Source organism: Falco punctatus (assembly GCF_963210335.1).
Source record: "Falco punctatus genome assembly, chromosome: 5".
NCBI classification, from domain to species: domain Eukaryota; kingdom Metazoa; phylum Chordata; class Aves; order Falconiformes; family Falconidae; genus Falco; species Falco punctatus.
The window spans coordinates 42,524,845-42,541,047 of NC_137584.1; the positions used below are offsets into that span (position 1 = coordinate 42,524,845).

A 16,203-nucleotide genomic window follows, 5' to 3' on the forward strand; every position below is an offset into this window, starting at 1 on the left:
ACACAGCACTACATGACAAAAATTATCTGTAGTAATTTTTCATATTTGTCACTGTATGGAATCTTCTAGCACCCAAAAAAACCCTGGGGTTCAGGATAGGAATACACCTCATAGCAAAAAGCAACGAAAGGTAATTTTGCAGGGTAGATTTTGATTTTGTATTCCATTTCTTTAACCCATTGTCAAATCTCTGGTTCAGATCAGGTATCTGTGCTGGGATACTGTTTTAAACTAGCAGGAGAATGCATGTTTCAGTGATTCCAGGCGCAGTACTTACTATTGGTGCTTCATTAACAGGAACCATGCAAACAGCTGCTCCAGGTGGGCAACCAACATCCTTGATAGGATTGAGAGGCTCACAAATGTTGATGTAGAAGTCTGGAGAAACATCCGTTGTATCTTCATCCACAAATGCCTCGTAATACCCAGTGCGATGGATCAGAGGAGACAGGTCAATAATGGAACTGCCATTCAATACTGAGCACTTCACCTACAACAAAGCGTGTTTTATTGCTCTTATTATTACTTGCTTTGATTTAGTGACAAACACCCTGTCCTTCAGAGGACCAGAAGTGTGACTGCATATAACGTTTCAGACTTGATTGTGTAAAGCAGCATTTGTTACAAATTTGATTTGTCTACAGATACTAAGCTCCTACAAGATGTATATGAAAAACCTCAATTGTTTAAACATTCCTGTGGAATGGAGTCCTTATCAGAACAATACTAAGACGTAAAGCTCTGGCACGCATACTCCAACATACAGTCAACTATGTCTTCCTAAGATCAGTGGATCCTACAGTTTCTTCCTCTCCCCATCTCCCACACACCACTGGACCACCTCCAGTAAACAAGCTTGGTTATAACAATGTAGTTATTGTATTGCAAGCTGATGTCTTGAGCACTGGATTTCCTCAGAACTTACTTCTCACGTTCTTAAAAGTGCCTAAGCTTACTGACAGCCTATGTGGAATCTGGGAATTTTATTCTTGTTTAGATATTAGATAAGGAGCAAATAACAAAATCACTGTTTAATTTCAGGATAAATATTCATCATTCCTACCTAGCCATCACCTGAAATAGCTAGGGTCACTGTGGATGCACTGTGAAAAGTGATCAGAAATGCACAAATGATCACTGAACAGAACAAACAGGCTAGGAAACACAATGTTTTTAGGCACTGCTGATTTTACTGCAGCATGGTACATACTACTGAAGAAGAAACTAGAACCATGTGTAGCACAACTCTTACAAAAGAAGGAGGGGAGACATGACAGTTCTTACCAGGAAAAGGAAAGCTGGAAAATGCTTTTCCTAAACTGAAGCAAGAGCTGTGGTAGTATTGAGACAGCAATAAGGAGAAAAAAACCAACTTGTCGCAGAGAATGATGGTCACAATAGAAGTAATCAAGGCAACAAAAAGAATGATTAGGCAGATTAACAAAAGATAACATGTCAGGTGTTAAGAAAAAAAAAAATCTGAATTCACCTTACAGCTCATTTAGCTTTCTATTCTTATTGCTATTTTTTACTCAGTGCATCCATTACCGGTAACAATTTAACTAGCTAAAATTAACTAAAGTAAGACTAGCTCCAAGTATTATCTGGAACACCAATTCATCCACAGCTGACCAAATCACATTATTACAGCATGTGTTATACAGCAGAGGCAGACCCTAAATTCATGCTATCGAGGTTTACCAATTTTTGCACTAAGCAAACTGATCATACACTTGCCTGGCCTCTAGTCACTTGCTCAGAAACAAAGATTACCTCCATGCACAGAGATGCTATCCATCCTCACCCTCAACTCAGCCTAAGCTCTGTTGGCCTGTTACATTGGTGGATCTTTAACCATCAGTTGCCAAGAAGATGCCCTGTAGCTTCCATTTGAGCTGTACAGAAAAGCAGCTAAGTAGGTTCCACAGCGGGGTTATTCTGAAGTGTTAAAATTTTAACTTGGTTCACCATGCATGCAGTCCAGAAGTTTGCCAAATATTCTTCAACTCTGCTGGAAAAGTCACTAAGTATTTGAGAACTTCTGTATGAACTTGGCTTCTGTGCTACAGAAAGAGACCTTTCCCTCAAGGATTTAAAAACATATACTGTTAGTAGCTTAATCACCCAGAAATTCAGTCCCACAAGTGTTTGCCATAAAAGTAATTCTTACCTCTTCCTCACAAGCCAAGGAAGTATGCCAAGAGAAGTAACCAGTGCACGTTTGCTCATCAAAAGACAGAAAAACAGGCTGGCTGTCATCTCCGACATCAGACTTGCACACAAAGCTAAAATAGCTTTTGTGCTTCAGTTCAGGGTCTGCAGGGCAAGGATCTCCATCTTTATAGACAAGCTTTAACACTTGATCTTCGTAAGTTAAAGTTTTACTCTGTTTTCCAGCATTAATTGGTTTTGGACCACCAGTGATGCAGACAGCTAAAGGAAAAAAGAAAAATGAACAAAACAGATCCGATGCAACTGTCCTTCAAAATTGCACCTTACAACATGAACAGCAGGAAACTTAAGGTTTTAGCACGACTAATTTTCCTATGAAAGATAGGCTGTTTCACACCACCCAGAGGTTACCATTAATCTGAGATGAACTGCACTGAAACAGAGACCAAACATTGTCTTTAATACTTCATTAACCAGCAGGAAGTACTGCATTTATACACATTTAAGCAATCACAGAGCACAGTGTCTGGTTATCACTTCTCTGAAAGCCAAGAGATTAGCACAAAATAACAGCCAGATCATAAAATTTTATTAAGATGCCTCTTAAAAACCAAATCAACCAATTCACAAGCGATACTCCTATTTTAGCATTTAAGATGCTACTCATGCATTAGCGTTTAAGATAATAGTCAGTTTGACAGAACAGTTAGCAATTCAACCTGCTACTAAGCAGCTTGAAATAGAAGTTGATTTCTACTGATGTTTCGGAAGCATCCAAAACAGAACAGAAAACCAGAAAGATTGGCAAGGGTTTGAAGTACAGACACAAGGCTCAGTGCAGATGCAATACAGCAGTACATCAGCACAAAGCAATTCTTGTGCTCAGCTCACTAGCTGGAATCTCCTAACTTCTTCCTTTTCACAACAGTCAAAAGGTGCAGTAGAAGTGTCTACACTCCTGCCCTTATGTCCAAAATAATATCTACCCATTCAGACCTAAAGGGGTTGGACTGGCAGTGAGCCCATCTAAGTTTAGAAATGGAGTTTGATAGGAATACATTGCTTCATTCTCTAGAACAGTTTCAGGATCTTTTCATAACCAATTCAGCCACAGAGCTGCTCTCTTCATTCCTTCGTGCCCCTCTCGTTTTACTGTAACTTCAGCATAAATACTTGCTTTGGGTACCCTACACAGTCAGTCAGTGATTATAGTATCAGAGGGGATAAGATTCTTACCAGCTCCATTAGCACATGAACTTTTAGCGTCAGCACAAACATTCAACTGAATTTTTCTGTTGTGTGAATCTTTGATGGTATAGCCAGACTCTCGCTTTAGTGATGTCAAATCAAAGAGGTGACCTGTAGGCAGATCAGGGAATAATTTAATCTTTTTTGAGATTCAAAATCGAGACATTTCTTTCTTTAAAAGCTTTCAGTAACTTAGTAGGAAGGCCAACCAGCTTCTACTTGCCTGCTAGCTTAGAAAGGCAAACAGTTACTAATTCATATTAACGGAGGCAAAACTAGTTTCAGAACTATAGACTATTTGTTCCAAGTGATATTGCAGCACCTTACAAGATATTTCTACCCACCAATAAGCTTGTTGGTCACTATCCAGAGTATGTGTCAACACTGCCCTTTTCTAATAAAGTCCCTCAAGAACACAAACACAGTAGTGCTGTTTCCAGAGGCTTCTTCCAGATACAAAATCCTGAGGCCACCTCCTCACCTGTTGCAGGATTGGTTACCCGACAGTCATTTTGCACATTGCTTTTAAGAGGACATGCAGCAGCGGTGAACCATAAGAAGGTATATTCACAATCCTCAATGGCCATTATAAGTTCTGGCTTCGATTCCTAAAGAAGGAACAGTGGAGAAAGACACATCTCTAAAGAGTGATAGTCTAAGATTTCACGCCATGGAATTACCCCTGAAGCCTGCAGCTGAGCTCAATTTGAATGCCAGTCCTAGGACTTAACAGACCGATGAATTAACAGTCCAATGAATTATCCATGGGACAGAGTATTTAACTGTGAGTATTTCAAATAGACAACAGTACAGAACCATTATCAGGAACAAAAGAATTGATGAGAGGAGAGCTAAAGGCAGCCTAGCTGGGCAACAGAAAACACAAAAAGTGAGGGTAAGACAGCTCACCAAAGGGAAGAGTACTTAATGGCAAGGCATACAGGTGTGCAAGAGTTAGGAACTACATAGATAGTATTATTTACTACCTGAAACACTTCCCAACCTACATCATCTTCAAGACACAAACAGGCAATCTGAAGCTATTATAGATGATAAAATTTGTGCTAGCAGAGTGTACAAAAAGATCTCTTAAAAATTGCTCAGCATTTGAAGTTCAAATACTCACAAACCTGCTTACAAGGCTGGCTCCCATCCAACTACAGATAAAAAGGGAACGGATAAGAACTGCCCACCATTTCCCATACACATATAGTGGTATGAACAACTCATGAAAACATAGAACCCCACCAGAAGGGGCCCACTTACAATTTTGCTTTCATCACACTTGAGGCGCAATATTGTTGTTTTCTTGCGAATTTTATCTGGACACTGCTCCCCATTAATGTATTTCAGAACAGAAATGCCATTTTCCCACCGGGGACCATCAGCCACTTCCCCGAGACTTGTACATTTTGTACCCTCCATGAGGGAGGCAGCAGCATCAGAAGGACAGGAACCTATGCAGATGAACAAAAACGGCATTATTACTCCTAATGTTGTTCAGGCTTACTTCCTTGGACTAAAACTCCACTGCTCTACTTTCAGGTATGTAGTGGCTGATCTATCTCCAAGCCACTGTCCCAACCATACTCATTGGGGTGGGGTTTCTTCTCCCCCCAAAATCACAAGTAGCAGCAACTGCCTCACTTCGCTCAAGCTCATGCAGAAAGCGGTGGCAGCAGCTACGGGGGAAGCAGACTGCTACACAGAGTGGAAGGCCAGAGTCTGTTACCTGGTCTTCCACTGGACAAAATGTAGAGTCAGTTGTTAAGATGCCATAGAGAAAATTCTGAAGTTAACATCTTGCACCAAAAGGTTAAAATAATCTTTAAGAGCTATAGCAGACTTTGGATAAGGATGGAAGAGCTACAGTACTGAAGTTATCAAGATAAGAGTTGCTAGTGAATCTCATTAGTCAAGCAGATGGAAATCAGGCCCATAATCCATCCTTCCCTCTAGTGCTGAAATTACACCACTCTCTCTACGCACTTTGCTTTGTGATTTTTTCACTCTGAACAACAGAAGGTTATTACTTGCCTCCCCTAACTACAGTGAGAATATATTTTATTTTGCTCTTACGTGCAGCACCATATGGTACTAAGGGCTTGCAGACATTAATATAGTATTTCTGTGAAGAAGTAGATAGAGCTATTGCCTCCCAGTTCTCTCTATGCCGTGTCAGAGATGAGAAGTCATAGAAGTTTCCTTCATCATCCCTGTAAGACAAAGGATTCAAATTAAGAGGCATTTAAAAAAAAAAATCACATCATTGTAACTTACAATTCTTAAGTTACTACAACACTTTCAGCCTAGTACCTCTGCTGGTATCATGCTGGAAAAGAAATCTGCACCAGACTCACTGCTCCCTACAAACCTCAAACTGAGTAGAGGTATCAGTGCCCCAGCCATGCCCACATTAACCATCCACGTGCACACAGCCCTCAGCCAGCGCAAGGGTAATTCTGAGTTTTCATTGAAGCACACCAGCTTTCAGTGCATGGCAAGCACAAATGCATAGTTACAGTGGATTGTTCTACCTTAGGGTAGAAACCTATCGTGATGCCAGACATTAAAACTCTGGGCCAATTATTAGTCACATTTGACACCACTTAACAAATCTTAATGAGCTAATACTTTGTTGTGACAGAAGTAGATGAGATTTTTCCTAGAGCTTTGTTCGGTGGAAGTTCCATACAGACAGCAGTTGTATTCTTGTTTAAATTAGCTATAGTTAAATAATAACTAGACACTTGTAACAACCTAACATACTCAGAGTTCAACCATCAATAACAGCACACCCAACAGTTCACTTTGATACTAAGCTTATTTCCCAGAAGAAGCTCCAACAAAGTCTTTTTCTTCAGTGAAATTAGTTTTAGGAAGTATAAATTGCAGAAGTTACTTAGAGCACGTGGCATTTGCATTGAACGCTACATTAGCTGGTTAGTGACCAAGTCAAAACACAATAGCTAAAGTGGTAATATCACACTGAGTTGCAATAAGGCTGTACGTGTTTCTATCATCATACAGCTCCATTTTAAGTTTGTGGAAACAACTTACTTGTAGGAGCACTCCGTAGATTTAACAGGTGGGCAAGCATACTGAGTATGCCATTCAAACATGTAGGTACAATCTGGAGTTTCCTTCAAAAATACAGGCTGAAAGAACACAATACAAAAGGAATTTACTTTCTCATTTAGACACGTTGAAGCTACCAAAATATCTCAGCCTTGCTTCAAGAAGATCCAGGAACCTGTGTTTATATATAATCTTAAGAGCCACACTATGCCTCTGACCAGCTGAAAGCATGGCTTCTCCCAAACCCAAGTTTATCCATATGCACACTTGTGATAAAAGGGCAGCCCATCAGGAGCTTCTGCCTCCTTCATGAAATAAGGGGAAGAGAAAAAGTAACTCTAGGCACCATTGTTTAAGAACAGGAAAGCAAGTGCAAGTATAGAGAGGGTAATACTAAAAGCAGGTAACCAGCTGTTTTGGTCTGGCCATGTAATAATACCTGCTTTCCTCCTACCTTTTATTTCTTACAAAGAAAAGGCTGTTATTTCTGGGAGAATATCTCTTCCCCACATCTCCAATATCTTTGCTAATAGCAGGCACCCCTTAAAGGAAAAACATGCCCTGACTTTCCTGGGGCATAACAAAGGTACCTTCCATAAACAGGAAATCCAAAACATTCCTCATTTTTTATTACCTCACAAAATCCTTCAATCTCCTGCATAATCTATAAGTCCTTGAAGGAAGCTAGTTCATGTTTTTCACCTTACATTTCCACACATTACACACAGGAAGTATATGTTTTGAAACTAACCTCAGATGTAGTCTTGTCACAATAGAACAATATGGCAGTTGATCGTTCATATATTTTATGACATTTTTCTCCATTGGTGTAATTAATCATTATTAAACCATTTTTGAAAGTCAGTTTTTCTGTAAGTAAGCCTAGAAGCAAAGAATTGAGACAAGTAAACAGCTAATCCAGTAAATACATGACTGCAACAATGCCTCTAGCAACAGGGTTTCACAGACAGCAGTAACATGCACAACCAAGTATTGATAGAAGGACTTCAGCTTTCCTCTAAACTTTGTGACCTAGTTATTGCATGACTGCTATTCCAGTACAGTAAGGGGTTGAGCACACTCGTAATTGTATGTCAAGATAGCTATACACATGACATTTTATTTGCACATGAAGCAGAAGTGCTAGGGTGCTTTCTCCCATAAAATGTACAAGGTTAGCAAGAACCCCTTTTGTATCACATAGTGGCTTCAGTTACACCCCGGTTCATCTTCCCATTCTCTAAGTTCCTTTTGATCAAGTGCTATACCTGCTACTTTTCTTAAAGTATAGTCCGTCTTCTTTACTTGACATGATGACACAGTGTGAGCCTCTGTTTTGCAAGGTTCTGTTATTTCTCCACAAACTCTGAAGTAGTAGTCATACTCATCTGTACTCACTTTTATGTCTTTATTGGAAAGTGGTTTCAGGTTATAGACATGACCGTACCTTGGATCTTTCACCTGGCAATCCTCTCCTTTAAAGAAAAGTTAAGAATTTAAAATACAACTTAATATCAATGAGCTACATCAAACACACTTAGGACAGCTAAGGCCTACTGGCACAAACAAGGCCACAAAGATGAGTATCTGGCGCTTTAGGGCAGTAACGCTGAAGAACCATTTTAGTCCAGCTAAGCAGCTCATTTCAGGAAGTCACCAATTATCTAGAACTACAAGACTAAGCTACAAATGAAACATTTCTGTTATAACTACCACTAAAGAAAGATGCAAAAGTCACACTGTAGTTCAAAAACTACCTCAGAGTGGCCTCACAGGTTCTTCCTTCAGCCATGCTGAAGATTAAGTACAGAACTAGAGACACTAAGTCCAATGCTTGCTTAATGATCTGGAAAGAACAGCAAGGTCACAAGGCCAAAGCAAAAGTTGTCCTAGATGTCAGTCTTCTATCTTCTTTTAACAGCTGTTAAGTTTGCCAAGTTAGGAAATAATCATAGGAAATTTAGCTACAGCTTATGGGCCTACCAAGACACAGACAGAAAAGGTTTGGGAAGATTCTAGTGTCATTAGTCTAATCAGCTGATACACATCAGTAACTTTGCTGCTGATCAAGTCCTCAGTTTTAAAGTGACACATTGCTCCATATTCTGAAGCTTTTAAAAAGCCATCAGATTGTATCACATGGTTATTATGCACCCCTCAATCACCCAATAAGTTGGTACCAAGTTAAAAACAAGACAGTCTGCCTCCCTTGAAAACCACAACTCTTGTCACCAGCTCCTGCACAGCAATTGTGTGCTGCAGGGCAGTAGCTTGTAAACACTCCTCTTATGCCACATGAGGTCACTGGCAGTTTCAATAGTGTCTAGGACTGTTGCAACAGATGCTTGACAGGAAGTCTGGATGTTTTATAACATGTTATCCAGAAGTTGCAAAATAAAGCCCGCAAGGGCAGAGAAGATACCTGCACACTCAGCTTCCCAGCTAAAAGTCAACCAAGTACCAGACGTGGAACCTGTGATTCCTTCTTGCATGTCCCACAGTCAACTGTGAACTCTGATACTCCTCCCACTGGTCTCTCCCGTATTGTCTAACAAGGGTCACGTTTACAGCATAGCGTCCAGTCTTCAGTGGGGGACAGGGAATGACGTGCCAGGCATAGGATCAATCATATTCTCATGGAACCTGACGCTTTCAGATTTAAAAGACACTGGCAAGTCTGCCCGTGATTTAACAAGTTAGTACCATGATTTGTCCAAGACAGCATTGTTACTTTTTTTCCCTAGATAGGGAAGTACAATTGCCTGTCACCCTAAATTGTACTTTTAACATTAGATGTGACTCTTAGTTGACTTAAAGCTCAAAAGAGACATCCCTCCACAAGCCAGGACCTTTTACGGGAAGATTCATAGAGTAAGAAACAAACATAGCTTCACTAAGCGTTCACTACTTGTACAGATTTGTTTGATATTTTAAAGCTCAAGTAATTACACTTACCTTCTGCTTTGTGAAGAGGACATGCTGCCAAGGTTCTCCAAACAAATACAAACTCACAGTCACCTTCTTGCTCAAGCACTGGTGATCCCTACAGAAAACAGCCATATGAAGGAGGCTTACCAACGATTGCTTTGCGAGTCTCAAAAGGTACATGCAGAATCCTTTTTTATTGCAGTTGCACAGTCTAAGATCTCTATTAGCAAATTTCAGTACTTATTTTCAGCAAAGAGCTGCTTTTGGTGGCTCAAAGGATTCCACAATCAAGGTAACTGTTGTGTTCCACAGACTCCAGAAAGCAGTTGTAAGGAGAGACAAGAGAAAAGCCTGTACACAAGATATTTGGTTTAGAACCAGCTTCCCCATTCCAAGAGGAATAAACACTGTCTATTTTGTTATACTAAGCTCAAGCTCTAAAATCTTCATTAACAGCAAGTGGCACAGAAAATTACCATTGTTTGATCGCACTGGAAGATTATACGTGTAGAATAACGCTGCTTATCTTTGCACGTGTCACCATTCAAGTAGATAATGCTCAATGACCCATCAGTAGCAGCCTGTGGGTTTATCTGAATGACTCCAAGGTTCCTGCTTTTATCAGTGTATTTCACACAAGATCCTATGGCACCACCTACAGGAAAAAAAAAAAGCCTGTATTTTAGTTCAAAGCTTTGACAACTATAGTTAACTTCATTGTAAAACAACACAGTGGAGTAGCTTTAAGAGAGTTTTGAGAACTAAAGCAGACACTCTCAAACTCATGAAGCAGAACACAATGTAAGTGTTTTCATAAGTACAGTTAAGAGACATTGTGTGCCTAAAGCCTTTGAGGAACAGAACAAGTTACTGTCCTGTGTTCACCAAAATCTGTAAAAATGCACTAACTTATCTGCTCCCACAGACTTGATAGAAGACTACCACAACAGGTAAAATAAATCAAACTGGCTAGAAGTGCAGCAAGACATAGCATAAGCTTCTCATTCCGCCCTCATTCAGTTAGGAGGATTCAACAACATTTAGCTTTCCTTTCTTCTTAAAAAAGAAACAAACAAACACACACCAAACCAAACAACAACACACAAATAAAATCAAGGTTACTGGCAAATAAAGCCCTCAATGCATTTTTCCCAAATGCATTCCCACACATCTCAATGCAGGAGTCCTGCTCTCAGTTTGAGAAGGCCTATTATACCCTTGACATATCTCACCCAGGTCTATGCACTTTAAGTGACTGAATAGGCAGGATTCAAGGCATCCTACTAAAATAACCAAGGATTTCATTCTGTGTATAAGGTCTTGCATCAGAAGTCACAAGTTAAGAAATGTTTGCCACTTGGCTTACCAGGGCATCCAGGCACATAGGGCAAAGGCTTGCAGACATTCAAGAAAAATGTTCGCTTCTTTGCTTCCTTTGAAGTGTCTATAGCAACCCATGGTTCACCTTCTTTGCTCAAGTCACTTAAGTCATACTCATTGCCAGCAGCATCTGAAAGATATGTGGTACATACAGTAAACTGAAAGACAACCTATTAGATACTTGTAGCAATATTGGGTTTGAAATGATACAAGTTTCACAGATGAACATACATAATTCAAAGTAATTTTCAGAATTACATTAGATATCCATTGAAAGAAGGTACTGTTGCCATAAAAAAAAAAAAAAATCACTACATTTGAATTCCCACAGGTAACTACTCCACAATTTACAGGTGCACTTTTCCAGAGGCCAATACTGAAGTGACTCATTTTCTTCAGAGTTGGGCTGAAGCAGCACCCAGTCATGAAAAGGATTAAACGTTTTCAACTCCCTTGTGTATACCACTGTGCTGCATATTAGCTTCTTGACTGTCTTTGTAACTTAAGCCTGCTTCAAACAACTCCTCTCCCTCTTTACAACTTCTATGAAAACTTCAATTTTTACAAATGTCTTCACAACAGGTATTCTTAAAGCCCTTCTCCAGAGAAGTTTGCTACTAGTTAATCCTTCCAACATTTGTTGGACAGAGCCCACCCACATTCCAGGGACCTACCTGTAACCTGGCAGTCCACAGGAGCAGGAGCACAGGCTAGAGCTGTGTGAAACTCAAAAAAAGTATCATGGATGTTCAGCACACTGTTTATCTCTTCACGCACAAACTTAAGCTCTCCAGGATATGAATCATTACAAATGAAAGTCACCGTAAACGTGTCTGATGTTCCTGTAAAAACAAACACTTGTCTGCTGATGGTTCCCTCAGGAATATTTGAATTTAAAAGTTCAAGCTAGTATTTGACTAAAATTTTCTAGCAGTTTCTTATTATTGCTTCAAGGAAAACACTACCTTATCATTTATGGGTCTTTTAACCATAAATACACAAGCCTTCTTTAGAGACCTGTGCTAAATTGCCTAGCAGCCACAATTCTCTCTCCAAATGACAGACGAGAACATCGACACATTTCACAACTATAATTACCTTCACTGAACTATGTTTGCTAGGTCTTTCACATACTTAAAGAAACAGAAAACCTATAAAACATCAAGTCAGCTGTACCAACAACCTCTAAATTACATCACACATACCAAAGTTTTGGCTGTTTGTAAGTTCAGTGTTAACGACTGCTAAACAAATACTGACATTATGTAAGCAGCGTGTTACATTCTGGTTAGACCTCCTTTCCACAGCCCACAAGAAATGGTAGAATTACTGGGGGGAGTAATACTTGTCATCAAAATGGTTAGCAGTGTTATCAAAATGGTAGAAGCTCTTAAAGCAAAATACATGACAGCTCAATCACTTGCTTCCCGTTGGATATCAGGTACAAAAACATCACAACTGGGAAAATAAGAGATATCACCATAGCAATTTTTACAGAGGACAAACATGCAGGAGCATCTGAGGTTCCCGAATTCAAAATTCGGTCTTCCTAAAATTCTTTTGCTGTTCAAGTGGCATATGCCTTTCGATGAAAACTCAGTTTCAGTACAGTTGGAGGGCACGTGAAAACCAAAAGCTAGACACACACTTTTCAGTAACCTTACCTGCAAAACAGACTTAAATTCATGAAATAGGTGTACAGGAAGTAATAGAGCACTTAAGAAATTCCATCTAGGAGAGTATAAGCTAACTGAAAAGTGATCTTTCAGATATGAAAACTTTAGAGAGCATTATACATGAAACTGAAGCTTAAAGCAATGACTTAACCTAGGACATGAGTCAGAATTCATTTTGCTTGTTTTCCCAATTTGGCTGCCTATTTCTCCATGCAAGGAGCAGTATTTTTCATCTACTCAGTAAGGAAAAAAATCCTGTTTTGTATTGGTCTCTTTCCAGGAGTTCTGAAATGCACATCTATTTCTGAAAGCTGAGCCATTACCATTCTGCATGATTTGATTTTTTCCTAAATTTTTCATATGAACTAGCTTCTTTAAATGACTAACAGCAAGACCAGCAGGTTTTAGCACATGAACAAAGGAATAAACGATGACCATTCACAGGAAGTTTATGGAACATTAGGAAATGTGTCTTGGAGATGGATGCTGAACTCACCTGATTGTACTCGAAGAGGACCTCTGTAAGTAAGAGTTAGAAACCCTTCACCAGATAGATACAGGGTTTTGTCCAACTCCACCAGCCTCACCGATGTCAGATTTTCTGCTTCACATCCAGCAGCTGTTTTGCCATTGATCTTACCGCAATCTGGCATGGGTCCACAAATGTTTAGCTAGAAGTTTTGAAAACATGTGGGTGCACACAATATTAACTGCACCAGAAAAATTAGGTCCACATAGCCTTTTCTACATCAGTAAAGTCACTGGCCAAGAACTATTTCAAACAGCATGAAATGTCTGCTATTTCTAAACTGCAAGCCAATCAACTATAACACAAGAACAGTATTCTCAGTGTTCAGCTTAGAGGATCCACAAGTTCTCCCCAGTAGTAGTGCAGGATGTTGTTTAGCAAGTTTATTTTTAGACTAAAAAAACCACTATGGTAGGATCTATGGATACCCTAGGACTACTGATACATGCAGATCACATTAAGAACACTGATATGGACAGATTAAATCCCTTTCTGGTCTTCCACTGGCCACTTCAGCACCAGCAGGCAAACTGGTATTATGAAACAGAGTCCATAACTGAAAAATGATGTATAGACTCAAAAGTGTAGCTACCTTGTGTTTGCTAAGAACCAGAAGTTCGATGCTTTTAAGATCATCCGAGATGAGTCAAGTTACCTTCCGTTCGTCCCCTCAAGCACAGTACTTCACTGCCAACTAAAGTTTCATAAGAGGACTGAGTCAAAGCTTCACTCACTAAGTAAAACTGTAAAAATTTAACAGCAGCATCCTTAAGCAACAGATTGTACAGTCTGAATCCTTACCAAGAACTTCTTCCCGATGCCAGTAGCCATATAGCCTTTTTCAGAAGCTAACAGCTGCAGATTGAACAGAAAGCCAGTGTCTGGATCTCGCACAGAGCAGGACTGGAAAAAAAAATATAACAGCATTATTTTCTCTTTCTGCATTTCTTCTGTTTTAAATTTTACCTTTAACTTGCTTAAAGAGCCAAAGTAGTGATTTACACATATTCCTAGCCTGCGTACCACTCAGCAACTTAATTTGAACCACCAGAATACAACTCTGGCAGTAGCAACACTTGATTCAATTCTTTTGCACAGCTGTCTGTTGACATCAGCCACATAACATATCAAAGTGCAATTTAACAGATGACATCTGTCAGGTTAGCTAAGAGCAAGGAAATTTTATCTGAAGGTTGTTTTCACACTAACATATTTATGTTGAGACCTGTAAAGTAGAAACAACTGAGTAGCTTGGGGTAGGGGGGAAGCCTTATTTGATGATCTAAATACAAACAAGACAATATATAAATATAAATCCTTACATATAAACTCAGTTTTACTAGCAGCCACCTAAGGGAATGAAACAGTGCCACGGCAAATAAGTTGTCCCCAAGCGACAACACTTGAATACTTTAGTCAGAAGTTACTCATTTTAAGAACACTTCAAGAAAGCAATAAAGTAGCATAAGACTCCATCGCAGTAACTTCAGACTTCACTGTAGTTAAGTTTATTCCAAAAATCATTTAAACACAGCAACCAGAAATGCTAGGGAAAAAAAATAGCATGTTGTGACTATGAATGCAATTATGTCCCCATTTCTCACCTGAGAATCGTCTTTTGTTTCCTTGATTGGACAAGCAGCCTCAGTTTCCCATAAGAACGTGGCCACGCATTCCTGAATAGCTATAAACCGTGGGCTGCTACTCTGGAAACAGATTGCAGAGAGACCAGAGTAAGTGTAACAGTCAACACCACCTCATGTTTTGAGATTCCACTTTATGAGGAAGTGTCAGGTTCTTCTAAAAACTTCACTACAAATGCACACAATTCCCATCCTGCTTCCACCTCCCCTATTTATTTTGACAGTCACCACTGAAAACTTTGTCTAGCTAAACATTTGGCTTCTCATTAAGCTTCAGCAAGTAACTGAACTTGGCATCCAAATATTCAGATTAAATTCAAATATTAGATTAAATTAAATTGAATCTAGACATGAATAACCAGACCTTGCCTCAGTCTGTGCTTTGAAGAGCTTTGGGGTATAATGTATAGTCCACTATTACAAAAAGTAAAAATCAAGCAACACTAAACTCTGTTAGCTGAAGTAACAACACGAGTATTAATTATACACACTTCATTTCAGTGTTTTCAGGCAAAAGAAAAGCAGTTCATAACTGCTCCAAGTCACAGAGTTTCACCATACCTCTTGGGCTGATGATCATGTGAGTGAGGAGATTCACAGACCTGCAGATTCACAGACCAGCAAGACCAAGTCTAGGCCAGCTTCAGTCTAACTATCCCCTCAATCTAAACTTCAGGATGTGGAGTTGTATCAGAAAAGCTTTAGGAACTCCAAAGGATGCAGAATCTAAGCCTGAAGATATACTTTACAATATTAATCCTCTTAAGAAGATCTGCAATGTTTGCATGTACAATTCCTCCATCTTAAGTCCCCATGTATTTTTCATGCTAATTATACTAGTTTGAAATATCAACTGTTCACTGAGGCTGTTAGTTTTTAACTAGTTCTAGCTTATGATACAATAGTCTGAGACATGCACTTCTGTAGCATCTAAGTCAGCTTTGGTTTTACATTTCTATTTAGTCCTCAAGAAGTCTCCCTTTTCATGAATCTGCTACACCCTATACGTTTTCAAGTAGCTTCACATTATATGATGGAAAACCTACTATGATGAAGCAACATCTGAAAGATCAATTGTACTTACAAGAGTGCCCCTGGAACAGATGAAGTGAATGGTGGTGGTATAAGTAGTTTTCTTTCCATCAGCATCAATACACACGGAGCCATTTGCATAGGTTAGAAAAATGTGTCCAGGTCTTTCAACTACCAGTTCTTTGCTGGCAACACCAAGATTACTAATAGAGGTGACTTCGGAGTAAGAAACCTAGAAATAACAAAAAGCATGTCAGTAATTCTAAACTCAAGTGAGGAGTTACAGATACGGTCAAAAAGAAGAAAACAGCTACCACAACAATCTTGTATACAGAAGGTTATCTTAAGTGTTTTGAAGATAAAGGTGTAGAGATCCCCCTGCATTTTTCACCCATTCTGTACTTAAATTTCACATATTCAACAGACAAGCTCCACAAGCAGGTGTGGAGGTGGTTTTTTGCATTTATTTGTTCTGTTTTGTTTTTATTTTTAGTACAATAAGGTGCCTGTAAGTGCC

General features: G+C 39.4%; 1 protein-coding gene across 4 annotated transcripts in view; it reads right to left on the reverse strand.

Moving 5' to 3' along the window:
- The window catches only part of IGF2R (insulin like growth factor 2 receptor), a 60,734-nt gene that overhangs the window by 13,635 nt on the left and 30,896 nt on the right, over nt 1–16,203 (reverse strand). For all 4 annotated transcript variants that reach the window (XM_080390529.1, XM_080390530.1, XM_080390531.1 and 1 more), the window contains exons 19-35: nt 15,739–15,918; nt 14,616–14,717; nt 13,813–13,914; nt 12,979–13,153; nt 11,481–11,648; nt 10,793–10,936; nt 9,903–10,081; nt 9,454–9,541; nt 7,767–7,973; nt 7,250–7,380; nt 6,481–6,578; nt 5,500–5,636; nt 4,687–4,877; nt 3,902–4,028; nt 3,409–3,531; nt 2,171–2,433; nt 278–490 (exon numbers count right to left, since the gene is read on the reverse strand). In XM_080390529.1, coding sequence (XP_080246655.1) covers nt 278–490; nt 2,171–2,433; nt 3,409–3,531; nt 3,902–4,028; nt 4,687–4,877; nt 5,500–5,636; nt 6,481–6,578; nt 7,250–7,380; nt 7,767–7,973; nt 9,454–9,541; nt 9,903–10,081; nt 10,793–10,936; nt 11,481–11,648; nt 12,979–13,153; nt 13,813–13,914; nt 14,616–14,717; nt 15,739–15,918 — 2,628 coding nt within the window. The remainder of the gene's footprint in view (nt 1–277; nt 491–2,170; nt 2,434–3,408; nt 3,532–3,901; nt 4,029–4,686; nt 4,878–5,499; nt 5,637–6,480; nt 6,579–7,249; nt 7,381–7,766; nt 7,974–9,453; nt 9,542–9,902; nt 10,082–10,792; nt 10,937–11,480; nt 11,649–12,978; nt 13,154–13,812; nt 13,915–14,615; nt 14,718–15,738; nt 15,919–16,203) is intronic.